The 20,213-nt window shown below is 34.1% G+C and overlaps 3 protein-coding genes across 4 annotated transcripts; 2 read left to right on the top strand and 1 right to left on the bottom strand.

Annotated features, from left to right (window-relative positions):
- The first annotated feature begins 2,465 nt into the window (after window positions 1-2,465).
- LOC105970408 (Nucleotide/sugar transporter family protein) lies at window positions 2,466-6,510 on the top strand. The gene is made up of 7 exons (XM_012995224.2): window positions 2,466-2,813; window positions 4,144-4,251; window positions 4,340-4,374; window positions 4,794-4,906; window positions 4,998-5,259; window positions 5,365-5,633; window positions 6,019-6,510. The coding sequence occupies exons 1-7, from the start codon at window positions 2,712-2,714 to the stop codon at window positions 6,135-6,137; spliced, it is 1,008 nt and encodes a 335-aa protein (XP_012850678.2). The 5' UTR covers window positions 2,466-2,711; the 3' UTR covers window positions 6,138-6,510.
- Window positions 6,511-6,551: 41 nt separating this feature from the next.
- LOC105970268 (uncharacterized) lies at window positions 6,552-10,731 on the bottom strand. The gene is made up of 4 exons (XM_012995078.2): window positions 9,913-10,731; window positions 9,589-9,804; window positions 7,160-9,166; window positions 6,552-7,060 (listed from the first exon to the last, which is right to left on the bottom strand). The coding sequence occupies exons 1-4, from the start codon at window positions 10,673-10,675 to the stop codon at window positions 6,675-6,677; spliced, it is 3,372 nt and encodes a 1,123-aa protein (XP_012850532.2). The 5' UTR covers window positions 10,676-10,731; the 3' UTR covers window positions 6,552-6,674.
- Window positions 10,732-15,391: 4,660 nt separating this feature from the next.
- On the top strand, window positions 15,392-19,578 carry LOC105970270 (uncharacterized). 2 transcript variants are annotated; one of them, XM_088822370.1, is made up of 5 exons: window positions 15,612-16,027; window positions 16,156-16,521; window positions 16,598-16,813; window positions 16,905-18,908; window positions 19,108-19,578. In XM_088822370.1, the coding sequence occupies exons 2-5, from the start codon at window positions 16,254-16,256 to the stop codon at window positions 19,455-19,457; spliced, it is 2,838 nt and encodes a 945-aa protein (XP_088678496.1). In that variant the 5' UTR covers window positions 15,612-16,027; window positions 16,156-16,253; the 3' UTR covers window positions 19,458-19,578. The 2 variants fall into 2 exon arrangements, with proteins under 2 accessions (XP_088678495.1, XP_088678496.1); XM_088822369.1 differs by having other exon boundaries at window positions 15,392-16,521.
- The last annotated feature ends 635 nt before the right edge of the window (window positions 19,579-20,213 follow it).

Genomic DNA, 20,213 nt, shown 5'->3' with positions numbered 1-20,213 from the left:
AATTTAATCTCATATATTTTACATAGTTTAAGTATTTGTTGAAAATATTAAACTTATTTTTGCACTTATGAATGAAATGTCTTATATCAAGTATAATTAGTCAAATATTGAGTTATTCTATCAAATTTTCATCTAAACTTTTTTTTTTCCAACAATTTTTGCATTTCTTTTTAATAATCTACATTGCATATCTCTAACTTCAAAGAGTTTCAGCAAATTGAAATATTATATTTAAACAAATATTACATATATTTACTTGATAAATGATATTTCTATGACTATTTTCAAAAAAACGTCAGGGCTCTGCTGCGGACCCCATAAACTTTTAATTAATCTTAACGTTGTCGATATTTATCAAAAAATTCTTAACTTTTAATCAAAAGGTTCTGATTCATTCTTGTTCATTAGAATAAATTAATATGTACATTATACAATACAAATTAATATGATCTCTTTAGTATTTGAAATATTGACAAAAGGCCAAATCAGCTTAAACGAAATCTTCATTCAACAGGGCCCAAAATAGAGGAGGAAATGCCAATAATGTAATCTGGGCCATGTGCATGAATTGACCCCAATCAATATTCAAAATGGACATAAATGAAACAAAATATCATTTTTGATGTATAATCTTAATAACCTTAATTTATTAAGGTGGTGTTTGTAAATGATTATTTAAAAGTAGAAATTAGTGATTGTGAGTTAAGTCAGTTTTAAGTGCTTATTTCTAAAAGTTGGGGGTGTTTGCAAATATTTCGGAAAATCAACTTAAATAGAAAAAGCAGGGTTATGGGTGCTTTTAAAAAAATAGCTTAAAGCAGATTATTTTAAGAGAAGCAAAAGCAAAAGTTGATTTTGCAAACACCTGAAAACAGATTATGAGCAAAAAAAAGCTCATAATCACTTTCAAAAAGCATTTGCAAACACCACCTAAATGTTAAAAAATAAACTTATTCTTAACTCGATCATGAACAACGAAAAAAAATAGTCGAAGGCATAATTTTTTTTTTAAAATGTTCATCGGACTGTCCTAACATTCTAGCCAATGGTTCCACGATACCCGACTTATTTAATTTTTTTTGCTAAAAAAAGTAACTTATTTAATTTTTTGTTTTAAGGTAAAAAAAATGTTGAAACATATATATATTTTTTAAAATTATCTTCATATGAAAAAAGTAAAAAAAATAAAAATTACTCAAATAAATAAAATTAAAAGAATAGAAAAAATATTATTAAAAATTTAATATAAAATAAAATAAAAATAAAAATAAAAAATATTTTTTGAAAAACAAAAATAAATAATAATTAAAAAACTTCTAATGCGTAAGGGTAATTCGATAATTTTTAAGTAATTGAGGTAATTTAAAAGAAACAAAACATCAAACGTTATTAATCAACGAGGACTAAAAAAATCTAAAATTTAATAATAAACACCTTATAAATTAATAGGTCTAAATAATTTATTGGTTAATATGCTAGGAGTCCTTTGTGGCAAACCTGGAGCTAGAATACAACCATAGTTTGCACTTTTTAACTGCATCTTTAATTCTTTATTTAAAAAAACAAATATTGCTGTTTAAATGGGGGGCAAAATGATGTTAAAGAAAAAATAAAAAAAATAATAAAAAAAAATAAAAAAATAAATCGAAAAAGTCAACGCCATAAATTGGCGGTAAAAAAATCAGGAAGAGGAAAAAAGAAAGAGTCAACGGCGGCGACGGACGAAATTGTACTCAAAATTGTATTTTGGGTCAAAATTGAATAATTTGTGAAATTTGGGGTCAAATTGAGGTTAAATTAAATTAAATGATGAAATTGGAGCATATTAAAATGTGAGGGACTATTTTAGTCTTTTACAAACCTCTGGATAATGTGTAGACTTTTTTGTAAAATAAATTTTTATTTGGACCTCTTTATGAATAAGTACCCATTGATGAACTTATTTGTAAAGTGCCCTTAATTTATTAAATTTAAATTATTTACACACAATAAATAAAAGGGTAAATTACACTTACACCTTGAAGGTATGCTAAAATAACTTTAAGGTTCTTGTGGTATTGATAATTATAACTACACCCCTGAAACAATTACTTGAGCCAAGATTTCATGACCTAAAGGCCGATATGCACTATATACGTGTTTCCCGCGGGACGTTAATGCTAACATAGACAAAAAATTATAAGTCTTACAGAAGATAATAAAGATTTAAGAAATGTTAGGAGAGCCATGTTACCCATCTAACTCTATGTTGTGTCCACCAATGTCTGAAACTAATAGTCCGTTAGAATTGTAACGGAATAACTTATCCAATGCATTATTGCGTTAGGATTTCTAACAATGTTTTAGGGGTGATTGTAATTACCGATACTACACGAAAGTTATTTTAACATGCATCAAGGGTGTAAGTGTAATTTCCCCTAAATAAAATACTACATAATTACAATTAAAAACGACAAGAACAAAAAATTGCTCCCCTAACAGCAATTAAGATTGTGGCCCCCCGCTCCAGCAAAAACTGGATTTAGAAGCAAATCTTTGTTTGGTTTTCCGGATAATCTTTCTTTCAAGTCAACAAAACGCCATTCACCACCGGCCACCTGTATGCCGATAAACTACAATACGCGTCCACATTCCGCCGGAGATTCCGATTCCGATTCCACTTCGCCTTCTTCTGCCTTTTGATTCCATTGGGCCAAAACCCGCAGGCAGCCATGGCAGATCGGCGTCCCAAATGGGTGAAAGAAGAGTTCTTGACGTACATCTATATCCTCATCTACATCGCTCTCTCCAGCGGCCAGATCTTCTTCAACAAGGTTTTCCCGTCGTTATTTACCCGTTTATCTATTCTCTCCATTTTCATTGATTTCGAACTTTTTCTAATTGGCATTTTGTCGAACACTTGGTGGGATGATGCTTAATCGATCCGGTTTTTTGATATTTAAATCCGCGGAATGTGGCTCCGTTTTTTTTTTTTGGCTGTAATTTATTATCTATGAGCTAACTAACTTGGGTCTTGCGATCATCAGCCAGTTAGCTTTTTAACTATGGTTTGATTTTGGGGATGATACTTCACTATTTCACTGTTAGAAGTGAACCCTTGTTTATTTTTCCGTTTAGCTATCCATTTCTCAAATGTATATGCTTGTGTGGGAGTAGATTTTAGTGTTGAACTTTTCAGCTTGGCATTTCGTCGAACATGTGGTGGTATGTATGCTAAATCGATCTGTTTTAATCTTTAAATCCACTGAATATGCAGGGAAAGAGGAAACGTTTGAGAATATGTGCTCCGTTTTTTGCTATACTTATCTGTCAGCTAACTAACTTCGCTTTTATAAGGATGGTTGTTGTGATCAGCTTGTCGGTTGTTACCCATAGTTAATAGGGGGGTTGATACTATGTGAAAGTACCTTTAACTGCTAGAAATGAATTCTTGTTTTTCCGATAGGTATTTCATTTGTTGGATACATTTTACTAACATACGGACTTCGGTTTAGGATGTGTATAGGGCCAAAGGAATGCTACATTATTATATTCTGAAAAATTACTATGAAATGGAAATAATGTTCATCGTATCACAAATAAACTAAATTCTCTAACTTTACCCTCTAATGAATAAGTACTAAGCTTTGACAAAGAGGAGATATGTTGTAAATTTCTCCACATTAATGATGGACAAGTTTCGATTTCTTATATTTTATTGGGAGGTAGAAACCGAGAATTCTTGATTCTGGGACTTGTTTTATTGATACGTTATCGGTTTTGAGGTTAATCGTTGAGTTTTACTTGATAAAATGTCGCAAAACCATAATTATATATTTCATGGAATTATCGACTCATTATTTTTTTGCTGACCTATTTTTCTCCTAACTATGAACTGTATGCCAATCGAATAACTTTTACCCCCGCAAGTATAAATGTAGCAGTAAAATATTTCGATTCTCTTATTTGTAAATCATGTGCGACATATGCTGCTTTTTTACAAGGGTCTTCTCCTTTTCTCTTTCACTTGTTGCATATTTTTGGACAGCGTGACGAGGAAAAAACGAATCTTGGTGCTAGTTCCTATGTCAATCATTTATCAATTAGTGTTATTTTTCTTTTTCGCATGGCTAATGCAGTTCATCAAAATTTGACCAAATGCAGTGGGTTTTATCGTCGAAGGAAATAAACTTCCCGTATCCTCTCGGATTGACACTGCTTCACATGGTCTTCTCCTCTGTTCTGTGTTTTGTACTTACCAAAGTTCTCAAGGTAATAATCTTTCCAAAACGAAACTTTCATAATTTGGATATTTAGCATTATCAGTATTTAATATAAATTAACTTTTACTTTTCTTCAGATAATGAAAGTTGAGGAAGGAATGACTTTGGATATGTGAGTATTCATATATATATATATATATATATATATATATATATATATATATATATATATATATATATATATATTATATATATATATATATATATATATATATATATATATATATATATATATATATATATATATATATATATATATATATATGCATTATCTACTATGCATAGATATTTCTGATACACGTTTTGTGGATGTTCGTAAATTACAAGTTAAAAGCACCCAAAGATAGAGGAATTTTAAGTTAATGGTCTCATCATCAGAAGGTTATTACCAATTTGCCCCGAAGGAAAATTGTTGTTGGAAGGGATTTGTATTTCTCTGATTGCATTAATTACGACACGCTTGTATTATTATATTTAATATAAATTATTTGTAATATTATCTTTTAAAAAGACAAGCTCTGAGTGTTACAGATACGTATCTTCAGTTCTCCCAATCGGTGCGATGTTTGCTATGACACTCTGGCTCGGGAATACTGCTTACCTCTACATCTCTGTTGCATTTGCTCAAATGTTGAAAGCAATCAGTACGTTTAACCTGGAATTTTTTTTTTTTATTTATTTTTTATTTTTTTTTAACTAAAAATACTTAATTTTGATTTTTGGTGATGACTACAGTGCCAGTGGCCGTCTTTATTCTGGGCGTATTAGCCGGGCTTGAAGTGATGAGTTGCAGAATGCTTCTAATAATGTCGGTTATCAGTTTTGGTGTATTGGTTGCATCTGTGGGAGAAATAAGTATTAATTGGGTCGGTGTCGTTTACCAAATGGGAGGTGTTGTCGGCGAAGCTTTGAGGCTAATATTCATGGAGATTTTCGTTAAACGTAAGGGCTTAAAACTTAACCCTATTTCCATGATGTACTACGTTAGCCCCTGCAGGTAAAAAAGATTTCGTTTTTTTTTTCTTTTCTTTTCCTTCGAGCTTATAATATTATTTGAATTTTTTTAATGAATTTTCTTTTGATATTCTTTTAATTAATGTAGTGCCGTTTGCCTCTTATTGCCGTGGATATTCTTGGAGATGCCTAGAATGGATGCACAAGGAACATGGAACTTTAAGCCACTTGTTCTGACGCTTAATTCTCTTTGTACTTTTGCGCTCAATCTTTCGGTTTTTCTCGTAATTTCGCATACGAGTGCTTTGACTATTCGTGTGGCTGGTGTTGTCAAGGACTGGGTTGTGGTTTTGCTGTCGGCCCTTCTTTTCGCTGACACGAAATTGACACTTATCAATCTCTTCGGCTATGCCATTGGTAAGTGTGATTTTTGCCTTTAAAGATTGATTTACTCTCTTTGAAGTTCTAGCAATGTGGTGAGGTTTTGTTATTGAAAAAAAAGTTCATTCAATTAGTACCCCTGCGTTATATCGAATTACTAAATAACTACCTCCTGTTATTTTACCGGCAAACCCACCACCCCCCCCGGATTTAATCTTTTTTAGCAATTAGTACCCCTGTTTAGGTGGGTTGTGTTTGCGCTGTAAAAAGTTGAATAGTAGGGGCTTTTTTGTTAATAAAATAACACGAGGTAGTTTTTTAGTAATTTAATATTACACAGGGTAGCTATTGATTTTCACTTCATATATGAGTCGAATAATTATAGAAAAATTTAACGGAAAAGAGTGTATGGTTACTGCAGCTATAGCCGGGGTAGCTGCATACAACAACCACAAGTTGAAAAAGGAAGCTTCTAGAGTTAGCTCGGATAACTCTGCTGAGTCGATCCCACTCGTTTCGACTTCAACCTCAAATCAGTGAATCAAGGAAATACAAGTGTTGAAACATACGCTGGTTTCCGAACGAAATTTGTCCTTCGAGTTTCGTATCTCTATTTTGAGAAAAAAACGTGTTCGGTGGAGATGAATGCACATACAGGCAACAGAGAATATATTGGAGAAACGGTGAGTGACAAAGTTAAATTCCTCGTCCGATACAGTGATCTTTGTAATATGATTCTATTTTTTTTTTTCAAGTTGGACTTTGGAACGACACTGTAATTGTAGCTAAAGTGTAAAGTTGAGACGTACAACCTTCGTTTTTGTGCAGAAAGGTTGGCAACATTTCCTCAGTACGGCCTCAATACACATGTCCTCGATAATTGTATTTTTATTTTAATCTTTAATTTCACGTACTGACTCGTGTATTTTTATTGAAGCAACAGACGGGATCACATTCTCGTGAAAGATTCATTCTCCGACAAATATGATTATGTTTTCATGTAATATCTATGACATTATTAGAAACTCTCGAACCCATTAAATTTGATACATTACAGAAACTGCAACGCGGTCAGATTTATTCGGCCTTAACAATTAACAAAGTGTTTGGCGTCTCATACTTATGCATAATGCGCGGAAGTCGATCTTTGACTTTCCGCAGCTCTGCCAAAGCTTCTTTCATGTTTATCCTATCACCCGCAGATTCTGCAGAGCACTTCAAAGCCAACTCAAGAATGGACGTTACACAATGCCGGTTTTCCTTCAACGATTGTTCATTCAATAAATTGGCATCAATAACATCACTCGATGACCGGTGAATCGAGCTTTCGACCCAACTCTTTAAGCTCAAACCCTCCACAAACATATCATCACTCGGCCTTTTTCGTGTAAATGTTTCCATAAGCATTACCCCGTAACTATAAACGTCACACATTGTAGAAACAAGCCCTTCCGAACCATACTCTATATTATAACAATCAAACAATCATACCATTATAAGTAATCTAATCAATATATAATTAAAGTATGCATAAAAGGAATAGTGGGAAAAATAAGATTTACCTGGTGCAATGTAACCCATTGTTGCTAGGGTGCTTGTGTGCACAACGCTCTCGCCTTCGCCTAACAACTTTGCGATCCCAAAATCACTCACATGTGCAACCATTTCTTCGTCCAACAAGACATTGCTTGGCTTCAAATCGCAGTGAACAATTGGTGTCGAATAGCCATGGTGAAGATATTCCAACGCACACGCAACATCAATCATTATATTCAATCTTTGCACGAGATCCAAGCAATAGTTGTGTGAATATAGCCATTTATCGAGGTTTCCGTTCGGCATGTATTCGAGTACAAGTGCCTTGAAATCCTTGTTCGAGCAACTGCTAATGACTTTGGTGAGATTTCTGTGACGGATAGTACGTAGTACCTCACATTCGACATCAAAGCTCTTGGAAACAGCTTCCGATAGCGAGTCGAACACCTTTACAGCCAAAACCTTCCCATCTTTTAGAACACCTTTATAAACGGATCCAAAACCCCCGCGACCTAGTAAATTCGTCTCGCTGAAGTTGTCAGTTGCTTCTAACAGTTCATAATAAGAAATTCTCTCCGGCGCAGCAGATAAAATCGCATCGATTGCACCGATTGCTGTGTCTTTTCTTTTGTGCCTTATGATGACGATGACGGCCAAACCGACGACGGAGATAAATGCGACAATCCCAGCAAGAATAAATAATGCCAAGTGTGCCCTTTTCATTCTTGACCCGTGTTTGGGAACATTACGGATGCAACGTGGTACATGGAATCTTTCGTTTCCACATAATGCATCATTACCCTTGAAAGAATCCATAGTGAAATTTACGAAAGGACCACCGGTTGGAATTTCTCCGCTCAAATCATTAAAAGAGATATTCAAGTAGTCGAGGTGTTGAAGTGTTTCCAAAAACTTCGGGATCGAACCCGAGAGGTTATTGTTTGACAAGTCTACAGCTTCTAAACTGATCATGCTCCCGATCGACTCGGGAATAGAACCTTGTAGAAGATTATTCGCCAAAGACAAATTAGTCAACGATATTAACTTTCCGATCGTGCTTGGAATAGACTCCGACAACTGGTTTATCGATAGATTGATCAGGGTTGCCGACACTAAATTACCTATTTCAGGAGGTAAAAATCCAGTCAACGAATTCGACGACAAGTCTAGCTCCAACAAATCGTTGAGGCCCCACACGCTTGATGGTATGCTCGAACTAAACATGTTGGAATCTAGAGAGAGAGATCTTAAAGATGCGATATTTCCTAAGCATTCCGGTATCGCACCGGAGAATTTATTACGGCTTAAACGTAATTCAACCAAACTCCGTAGATCACACATACCCTCCGGAACGAAACCTCCGATATCGTTGTTTTGCAGATATAATCCTTGAAGCTTCCGCATGTTTTTAATAGAAAGTGGAATGTTACCGGATAACTCGTTATCGGTTAAAGAAAGTCTCACGATGCCGCTTAAATCGCCAATTTCTAACGGGACACTACCCTTAATACCACAATTGGAGGCGTGGAACATTTGCAACGACGTAGAAAAGTTTCCAATGGAAGCTGGAATGAAGCTGTTTAGAGGATTATGATCTAACACAAGCTGTTTTAGAAATCGGCAATTTGTTAAGGAAGTTACGAAGCTCATTTCCGAAGAAGATGGTTCGGTTCTTAGATTGTTGCCGAATAGGTTAAGAGTTTCTAGGAGTCTTAAGTTGCCGAGAAAGTGCGGTACGAAACCGGTGAAGTTATTAGAACCGAGTTCGAGAATTCTGAGTTTAGAACAGTTAACGATGGAGTGTGGTATTTCTCCACTAAGGTAATTTACACTGAGGTAAAGTCCTTCAAGATATGGTAACTTGTAATTCATATTGGTAGGAAGACCGCCTGAGAAACGGTTATCCGAGAGTCCAAGAATTCGTAGATTCGACATGTTAAAGAGCTCAACTGGAATCAAACCGGTGAAGGCATTAAATTGTAAATATAGTTTATTCAGCTCGCGAAGTTTGCCAATTTCTCGCGGTAAACCACCTGCCAAGATTCAAATTTTATAGAAAATAATGCACTTCCTAAAATGGTCCACATATATGTATAAATTATAATGTATGAAAGGGTAAATAGGTAAATACAAGAACAGTTAGATACATGTTTATCTAAAATTCATGAACCTTGTTTAATATGATGCATGTACTACTTATAAGTTATACCTAGACTAGTATAAATAGGTGTAAAGATTGTACATGTAATTCAATAAGGTTTTGCACATGAGTAAAATATGTAGAAGGAGATACGAACTTCAAAATATTTCTTTGTTAATATTGTTCATATATTTCCGTAAAATATCGAACATATACATACATATATATATATATATATATATATATATATATATATATATATATATATATGTATGTATATATATATTATATAGAAGGTCTTTCGATCAATCACACCTGTTAAGTTGTTGGAGATGAGTTCCAAGGATTTGAGCATTGTAAGATTTCCGATATCTTTCGGGAGGTTTCCAGACAATTCATTGAGGTATAGCGATAGAAGTTGGAGAGAGGAAATATTGAAAATAGTTCGTGGAATCGAGCCGGTTAGATGATTCCTTTCAACGGCAAACTCGACCAGGTTCGGAAGATTGCCAATCTCCGCCGGGATAACACCTGGAAATTAAAAGGTTACAATATTTAAACAAAAAAAATTTAAAGGGACAATATATGTCAATCTATACTTGTGTAAGAATTTGTAGTAGTAGTAGTAGTAGTATTTACCACTTAAATTGTTACCGCCGAGAAACAATCCCCGGAGAAATTTTAGATTGCCGATTTCTTTCGGTATTTGCCCACTAAATGAGTTGTAAGCCATAGCGATTATTTGAAGTTGCGAACATTCGGATAGATTCGACGGAATTTCGCCAGTCATCTTATTACTCGATAGGTAAATTCCTTGAATGAGTGGAAGATTACTACAAATATCACTTGGAAGATTACCGCTCAATTCATTTCCCGATAAAGCTATAGCTTTCAGGGTCGATATGTTAAATACGGGTGACGGTATATTCCCCGAGAGACGGTTGTATTGAATGCTCAATGTTTGAAGACTTTGAAGCATCCCGAACTCTCGTGGAATACCCCCTTCAAGAGAATTGAACGAAAAATCAAGAACTCGTAGATTTGTCAGGGTAGAGAGAGAGCTCGGTATGGAACCGGTAAAACTGTTATTTCGTAAGGCGAGAACCTCGAGTTTAGGTAGAAGTCCTAGTTGTGGTGGCATCGTGCCGGAAAGGTTCATGAAAGAAATATTCAGTACGGTTACTCGATTATTGTGGGCCCCACAAGTGACGCCGATCCAACTGCAGACGGAGCTTGAATTTGTCCAATTGGTTGTAATAATACCATAAGGGTCTAAAGTGATTTGGGATTTTAAAACAAGAAGAGAAGATTGATCTGTTGCAAGGCTAAGGCTATTGGTAGATGTTATTATGGCTAGAAAAATTATAGTGTATGCAATATTAAAGTACGAGGTTTTTTCCATGATGAGATTGAGTAGTACTATGCAAAATTATTTGTTAAGTATGGTTGTATGTATTTATTTATGTGTGTATGTGTTGAAAATTGAAATTTATTTTAGTTTGACCAAGTGATTTATTGGACCAAGTCAATTGAAAATAGGGCCATCATATTTAATTTCCTGTCAACTGTTACCTGTCCAAACTCAGATCACCTAACTTTTGTTTGTGATAATTAATAGTTTCTTAGAATTTTCTGCCGGTTTCTATAAGAAGAGTCTTTTGTTTCGATTAATTTTACACTACGTCTTGTTTGGTTGGAAAGATTAGTTATTATTAATTGAATAATTAAACTATATTTGATGTTTGGTATCTTCAATAACTTACTATGCCAACTCGCAAATATTATATTATCTTGAGTTATCTTGCTTTTTAGAAAGAAAAAAAATTATTGAACCGTTCTGAGATCGGATAAACAATTGGATTTTTATTAAACTATTTAATTTAATTTTAGCTAATTTTATCTTGAGCGTAATAGTTCTGGTAGACTTGACTTTGAAGTCTTCTTCGGTGACTTTCGCCTAGGAAACAAATTGATTTCACATCATAATAGTTTCGAACTTCAATTGCGAAACCAGGCTTTTTTAATGCAAAATTTCTGCAACTATTTTTATCAATTGAAACTATGAAATATCAATTACAAGAACAGTTACTAAAAAATGCTTATTTTTTTCGTTAAATAAAAAGTAATTTGATGGTATATTTTATTTTTCTCCAAAATCATCCAACTCATTGATCACATTAATTAATTTTATTTTAATCTATTTTATCTTTATAAATTAAATGTCTAACCCATTCAATAAACCATTGCATATTACCTATTACAGCGGGTTATAGGATCAAAATTCTTAACTTTCCCGCAAGGGTGGCCTAGCGGTTGGAGCAAGAGAGCTTGGGTCAATTGACCCAAGTTCGAATCCCCTTGCCAACGGTCGCTAGGTCGAGCTTGTCACACATGGTTAGCCTAGTGTGGTTTACATCTCTCGTATGGTTTGCAAGCTATTATACGAGAGTGTAGGTTTACCCAGTGCACCTATATGGTTGGCTGCGGGTTCCTGCATTACCAAAAAAAAAAAAAAAAAAAAAAAAAAAAATATTCTTAACTTTTATAACTTACATAGCTAACATTGTGATTTTGAAATGTGTTGAACTACAACTCCTAACTAGTAAACTTATAGGACTAAAAAACTCATATTACCTAGTTTTTGCGATTAGTATATGCACCATAGTTCATAATTCCCAACATTTATAATAATGTTTAATGGACGAATTGTATATAATCCAAGATGAAGATTTATTTGCACTCCTATCCAGACCTAAATCAATTATACATGAAAACCCATCCCCTTATCTCTTGCCCAAAATGCCCCTCACATACAATTTACAATATTTTCATCCATAACGTTGAAACTTAACAAATATTGCACATTGACCCTATATTTTAGCAAATATATTATATTAACCCTTATTTTCACATTTCTTTTGGATTTTTTTGAACTTTTTTTTTCGGCCACTGATCGACATTGATTTGTCTTTCTTTATTTTTTTGGAAAAAAAATCGTAATTTTTTTTCCCGTCGTCGCCGTTGATTTTTTTTTGAATCCTTTTCCCGCCACAACCTTTGATCGTCAGTCTCGGACATTGACTTTTTTTTCCTTGAATTATTTTTTTTTGAATTATTTTATTTCCACCGTTGACCGGTTAACACAGTAAGATTTCTGTGAACACAATACACTAATTTTACCGTCTTACTACAGTAATATTAAACATTTTTTAATCTTTTCATTTTTTTCAATTTTTTTTTAAAACAAGCACCATTGTAATATTACTGTGCTAATAGTAATACCACTGTATGAGACAGTAATATTGCTGGGCAAGACAATAATACTACTTTGTTAACACCACTATTACTATCTGACAATAATATTTAAGGCCAAGACAGTAATATTGCAATCCAACACAATAGTACTACAATTAACAAGTAATATTGTTGTGTTAACAGTAATATTATTTTATGACAGAAAAAAACTCAAGAAAGAAGTCAACACCGAAGACCGACAGTAACCGTCAAAATTGGTTAATTAATAAAATTGGAGTTAAATTAGGGTTTAAATCATAAAATTGTAGTGAATTAGAGTTTCAAGGAATTGAGGGTAATTTTTAGTACATATAAAAGAGTTGATGGTTGGATATATTTATAAGACAAAAAAATATAATTTAAAAAAAAAAAACTAATTACTCGTCATTAGGGTTTTTGTAATCCGCCCTTATTTTTTACATCGAGGCATGATATCGTATTAATTTCCAAGGGCAAATTACAGCCATCCTCCTGCGTTATGGTCAAATTGTTAAAAACCCCTCTTGTTTGAGTAATTACAGTCACCCACTCCTTTTAAACATTTTTACATAAAATTTATTTAATTCGGTTATTTACCGAATCAAATCGTATATTCCGTTCGGTAAACGGTATGAAATGTTGGCGTACCACTATTTCGGTTCAGTTTTACCGATTTAACGTCCCTAAATTTACCTCTGGAGGGTTTTTTCTTAAGATAATACATAGTTAAGGGTAGCTGTAATTTCTCGAATATGAAAGAGGTTTTCGAGATTTAACTATAACTCAAGGGTGACCATAATTTGCCACAGTTTCCAGTGATTTACTCTTGCGTTGGTGTCAACATTGCTAAACCACATACATCACTTTTGTGAACAAATTGCTTTTCCACCTATTAAAAGTTTATAAAGATTGAAAACGATTCTCACAGCATACTTTACTTATTCTCTTGCAATAATAGAGGACAATTTTTCCAATAAGATCAAGAAACCAAATTAAAGCTTACCTTATTGTTGGCCATGGCAACTAAATCTCTTACCTGTCAATAAAAATCTTCTTCAACTCATGCTTATCGAACTCAAATTTGCGAAACTGTAATCGGAATTTTCTACAAAAATAAATGAATTTTCTAAAAGCTTGTGAAAACGGCAAATAACTGACTTTTGATGGTCAAAACGAATTTAGATCGCCGAAATCCAATGTACGTCACAAGCATGTCTTAAATTCAAATTCGACGGTTTACGTATAAACTTCCCAAATTTCAACCTTTTTTCGTGCTTTCCATCCATGTTTGTTGGCACTAGTACTAATCCTTTACGCCAAAAGACCAATATCCTTATTGTTCCTATGATAAGGGTCAGGGTAGAAATCGAACGGATATGATTAATTGGAATTAGCATTTAAAAATAAAATCTAATTTTTTTGATAGTGAAAAGATAACCAATCCCATTTCATTCGCAAAATAGGTGAAAAATCGGATATTAGAATTTCGAAAAAATAAGCATGAAAAAACATGTTTCAAAATTGGAATATTTCGGATTGGGATTAACAAAATATTGGAATAATGTTAATATTATAAGTGTTATTTGAAAAAAAAAAAATTTGAAATTGAAATCGGATCGAAAATTAAAATGCTATTCTAAAAGAAAATTCAAAAATCGAAAATTGAAATTTCAAAATTCGGAAAACTATTGTTTGGAAGTAAAAAATAAAGAAAAAAAAAAAACAGATAAGAATCGACGGAATTCAAAATTTTTGATACAAATTTCTACCCGCAGACTGGAATACATCACAAAAAAGATAGTTCTACCAATAACTTTAAATAATAATTGTAGTTGGAGTGACAAAATATCTTATGGGAAAAATATAGTTTTCATCCTTTAAGTTTGCACGGATTTTACATTTGGTCCTCATGTTCACAAAAATTACATCGTCCCTCATGTTTCAAAAATTCATCATTCTTAGTACTTTCCGTCAAGCTTGTGCCCATCACTGACTTAGCTAACAGACTAACGGAAAATGGACGGAAATGACAAAAAAAAGTTAAATTATGGGAAATTACACTTTTGGTCCTTCATATTTGGTATGATTCCATTTTTGGTCCATGTTGTTCCAAAGTGAACAAAGTTCACCTCCAAGGTTCAATTTTAAACACTTTTGGTCCACGCCGTTACATGTCCGTTAGCAAGTAACGGAAAACACTATTTTGGGGCCAAAATTAAAATCTAAAATTATTTTGGGGCTGAAACATAATTAGAAATTTAAAATATACTACTTATAATTATTTTTTTAATAGTATTAAGTATAATGAAATTTGTTTAGTTAATTTCTCATTTTATAATTAAAAATAATTTATTTAGTTAATTTTATTTTTTATCATTATTTTTTTTATTATAAGTAGTATAATTAAAACCAATATTAAGTATAATTAAAAATAATTGTTTAGTACATTTCTTTTTTTTTTTATATATATTAAAAGTTTAATTATAAGTAGTATATTTTTAATTTCTAATTTTTTTCAGCCCCAAAAAAATTTTCAATTTCAATTTTGGCCCAAACTAGTGTTTTCCGTCACTTGCTAACAGATATGTAACGGCGGGGACCGAAAGTGTTTAAAATTGAACCTTAGAGGTTAACTTTGTTCACTTTGGAACAATGGGGACCAGAAGTGGAATCGGGCCAAACATGAGGGACCAAAAATCTAACTTTCCCTTAAATTATTGAAACATGAGGGACCAAATATGTTTTTGTGAACATGGGGGACCAAATATGAAATCAGTGCAAACTTGAAAATTAAAAATTGTAATTTTCCCAATATGAAATTCTCTTTCAAAACAAAGCGTGATGCATCTTTTTCAATGACATGAAATCAACAATGACACAACATGAAAAGTAAAGGGTGTCACACTAATTTATTGTAAGAAACAAACACCCATAAAGTTGTGTGAATTATTTGTGCCGATCGACAATCAATAGTTATCAAACAATAATTCTATCCACGATAATCAAAGAGGCCTTTTTAGTTTTTTAATTTGCTATTTCACTATATATCACCATTATTACAACCTCAAACAAACAAGCAAACCATAAGCTTTCAAGTTATGGAGAAAACATGTTATTGCATTTGCAGTATTCTTGCATATACAGTCCTTCTACAACTATTCTGCCAAATCCATTGCTTAGCTTCAAACTCGACAAGCACACTTAGCATCGTCACCGATCAATCTTCTCTTTTTGTTTTCAAATCCCACATCACTTCGGACCCTTATCGTATTATTACGAAAAATTGGACCAACTCAAGCTCTGTCTGTAGTTGGATTGGTGTCACTTGCGACTCTCGCCATAATCGAGTAATTGCACTAAATATTTCAAAAATGGGTCTTTCGGCGGACACTATTCCACCACAATTAGGAAACCTGTCGTTTCTTGTTTCGCTTGATTTTAGTTACAACCTTTTTGGCGGCCCTTTGTCCGAAAAATCTTGGTTAGGCCTTTTAACCAAACTTAAGTATTTGTCCCTACGAAATAACAGTTTTACTGGTTTCATCCCAAGTTCTCTCTCTAATCTGACAAATCTACGAGTTCTTGATTTTTCTTTCAATTCTCTTCAAGGATATATTCCACAAGAATTGGGGAGGCTTCATAAACTGCAGTTTCTCGCCATTGAGTATAATCGTCTCTCGGGTAATATACCGTCAGCCATATTTAACATGTCGACGTTGAATACTATTGGTTTCACCGAAAATGAATTGAGTGGCGGCCTTCCAAGTGACATGTGTAGTAAACTTCCACTTCTTCGACATATTCACCTGTCTGAAAATAAGCTGCGTGGCGAAATTCCGACGACAAGTCTATCCGAATGTTCACTACTTCAAACTGTCTCGTTGTCTTTCAACACCTTCAGCGGGCGGATACCCCGGGAAATCGGCAATTTAAAATTTCTTCGGATTCTATACCTTGGGAGTAATAATTTATACGGTATAATACCTCACATTCTTGTTGAACTAGGTTGATTATATATTTTTCTAACAATTTAATTTTGTGAGTTCCGTAGGTGTTATCCCTTCCGAGATTGGCAATCTTCAGAATCTCGCTATACTTGGCATTGAAGGAAACCAAATTAGTGGCACAATTCCCCTCACTATCTTCAATATTTCTTCGCTCCAACGTTTACTACTACATCATAATCAACTGTCTGGAAACCTCCCAAAACATATCGGGAATCTTACAAAGCTCAAGCACATGGAAATCGCATACAACAACCTAACAGGTGCGACTAAGAAAATACTTTCGAAGAATTTCTATGTTATCACACTATAGTTGCAATGTTTATTTTCTATTTTTCTTTTAAATCTTGACAGGTAGTTTACCGCGAGAAATTGGCAAAGTTTACCAACTGGATGCATTGCTATTAAGCTTTAACAGCTTCATTGGTTTTATTCCATTAGAGCTCTTTAACATGTCAAATCTTCGATCTCTTGATCTTACAGATAATAGTCTGTCAGGCAGTCTTCCAACTAATTTGGATCACGGGTTACCGTCTATTGAAGAACTTTATCTCGCTTTAAATTTTCTAAGTGGATCAATACCCGACTCGATCACTAACTGTTCTAAACTAAGAATTCTCGACCTTAGTAAGAACAACTTCACTGGTTTTGTACCTAATTTTCTCGGCAATCTAAGAATCCTTGAATTTCTCAATCTATACGACAACAATCTAAGGACCGAATCGACTTCCTCAGAATTGAGCTTCATAACTTCCTTGACTAATTGCAGATCCTTAAATTCGTTGGCAATTAGTGATAATCCTTTAGATGGCATCCTTCCAGCTTCCATTGGGAATTTATCTACCTCATTGCAAAGATTTACCGCCTACAACTGTAAAATCAAGGGTATCATCCCTGCGGAAATCGGCAATTTAAGCAACTTGGTGAAATTTTCGTTACACGAGAACGAGTTGTATGGTAACATTCCACCGACTGTAAACCATTTGCAGAAGCTTCAAGGATTGTCTTTACATGACAACTATATGAGAGGTTCCATTCTAGAAAATCTTTGTGATTTAAACAACTTATTTTATTTATTACTAAGCCAAAATAAGTTTGTCGGTCCGATACCCGAATGTTTAGGAAATATAACATCCTTAAGATACATCTCTTTAAATTCCAACATGTTGTCTTCAAGCATACCATCAAGCGTGTGGGGCCTCAAAGATTTGTTGGAGCTTGACTTGTCCTCGAATTCGTTGACTGGATTTTTACCTCCTGAAGTAGGTAATTTAGTGTCGGCAACTCTGATAAATCTATCGATAAACCAGTTGTTAGAGTCTATTCCAAGCACGATTGGGAGGCTAGTATCTTTGACTAATTTATCTTTGGCGAATAATCATCTGGATGGTTCTATCCCTGAGTCGATGGGGAGCATGATCAGTTTAGAAGTTGTAGACTTGTCTAATAATAACCTCTCGGGTTCAATCCCGAAGTCTTTGGAAACACTTCAACACCTTGACTACTTGAATGTCTCTTTTAATGATTTGAGTGGAGAAATTCCGACTGATGGTCCTTTCGTAAATTTCACTATGGATTCTTTTAAGGGTAATGAGGCACTGTGTGGAATCCCAAGGTTCAATGTACCTCTATGTCGTAACGTTTCCAATCACAAGAAAAATATGATAAGGGCACATTTTGCTATATTAATTCTTTCCGGTGTTGTTGCATTTATCTCGCTCGTCTTTTTGGCGTTCATTATCTTGATAAAATGCAGAAGGAAAGACAAAGCGGGGAATGGACTTGACGAGATTTTGTCGGCTGTAGCAGAAAGAGTTTCCTATTATGAACTCTTACAAGCAACTGACCACTTGAGCGAGACGAATTTACTAGGCCGTGGGGGTTTTGGTTCAGTTTACAAAGGTGTTTTAAAAGATGGGAAGGTTTTGGCTGTAAAGGTCTTCAATTCGTTATCGGAAGCTTCTTCTAAGAGCTTTGATGTTGAATGTGAGATACTACGAAACATCCGTCACAGAAATCTCACCAAAGTCATTAGCAGTTGTTCGAACGAGGATTTCAAGGCACTTGTACTTGAATACATGCCAAATGGAAGCCTCGATAAATGGCTATATTCCCATAATTGTTGCTTGGATATAATGCAAAGATTGAACATAATGATTGACGTCGGGTGTGCATTGGAATATCTTCACTATGGGTTATCGACACCAATTGTGCATTGCGATCTGAAGCCAAGCAATGTGTTGTTAGATGAAGAAATGGTTGCCCATGTGAGTGATTTCGGGATCGCAAAGTTGTTGGACGAAGGTCAGAGCATTGTGCACACCAACACCCTAGCAACAATTGGTTACATTGCACCAGGTTAATTCTATTATCAACTTATTCTATTCCTATGTATATATATATATATATATATATATATATATATATATATATATATATATATATATATATATATATATATATATATATATTAATTGATTAGATTTTACTCTCAATTTATTGTTGATAGATATAACAATTAACATACACTTGTGTACAATTAATTGTTGTTTTGTAGAGTATGGATTGGAAGGGCTAGTTTCGAAAAGGTGCGATGTTTATAGTTATGGGGTGATGGTGATGGAAACCTTTACAAGAAAACGACCAAGCGATGAAATGTTCGGCGGGAATTTAACCTTAAAGAGTTGGGTTCAAAGCTCACTAGATAACGAGTCGTTACGTCGGGTTATAGATGCTAGCTTATTGAATTCGGAGAAGAAACAAGACTTTGAGAAAAACGTGCAATGTGTGTCGTCCATACTGGAGTTGGCTTTGAAGTGCTGTGTAGAATCTCCATTTGATAGGATAAATATGAAAGAAGCTCTGTCGAATCTACAGAAAATCAAAGATCGATTTGTTAATTGTTAATTAGTAATAAGTACTTTTTAATGGAAGTTGGGTTTCATTCATCCATTAATGCATTAATGCATTGTACACTAAAATGCTCACAGCTTTCTCTATGTTTTGTTTCACTTAATTTCTTTCGGAATTTGTTTATGTTTTTATTCTTGATTTTTCAAATATGCATTATACAATCAACCGCCGCATTCCCATCCAATCTGAATCTGCATTTCGTAGCGGGGTTGGTAGCTAAGGGAACGGCATGCTTGCCGTCTTTTTGGTTTCTTTTCCGGTGGAGTAAGTGGCGTCGTGGCCGGACGGCGGCGGTGGGTAACTGCTTCTTCTTTTCTCGGATGGGGTTTGCAGAACCAAGCAGAGCAGCCCAATTGCCCCTGGAGCAACGGCCAGAAAAAAAAAGGTGGAAGCATGGTGGTGTTGCCGCTGTGGTGGTGGTGCGACTGTTAGGCGGCGGTATTGCCTCCGGCGACAATGATTATTTGAGCACGAAGACGAAGTCAGAGAAGAAAGAGAGGGACAATTTAGGATTTTTTTTAAAGGAATTTTTGAAATTGCAACTTGGTTGGCAACTTTAAATTATTTAGGGGCAAGTACATTTAACCCCCTAGACTATAGGATCCGACTCAAAATGCCCCTCAACTACAAAGTGGGACAGTTTGTATCTTTCTATAACTCAATCAACGTTAGTAACTGTCAAAAATACTAATGGCGCTACATTTTCTGTTTAAAAAAAACATTAAAAAAAAAACACAGCTGGATTGTATC

The sequence above is a fragment of the Erythranthe guttata genome, chromosome 8 (genome assembly GCF_056151865.1).
Source record: "Erythranthe guttata isolate IM_541 chromosome 8, IM_541, whole genome shotgun sequence".
Lineage (NCBI taxonomy): Eukaryota > Viridiplantae > Streptophyta > Magnoliopsida > Lamiales > Phrymaceae > Erythranthe > Erythranthe guttata.
This window is presented reverse-complemented; position numbering and strand designations above follow the sequence as displayed.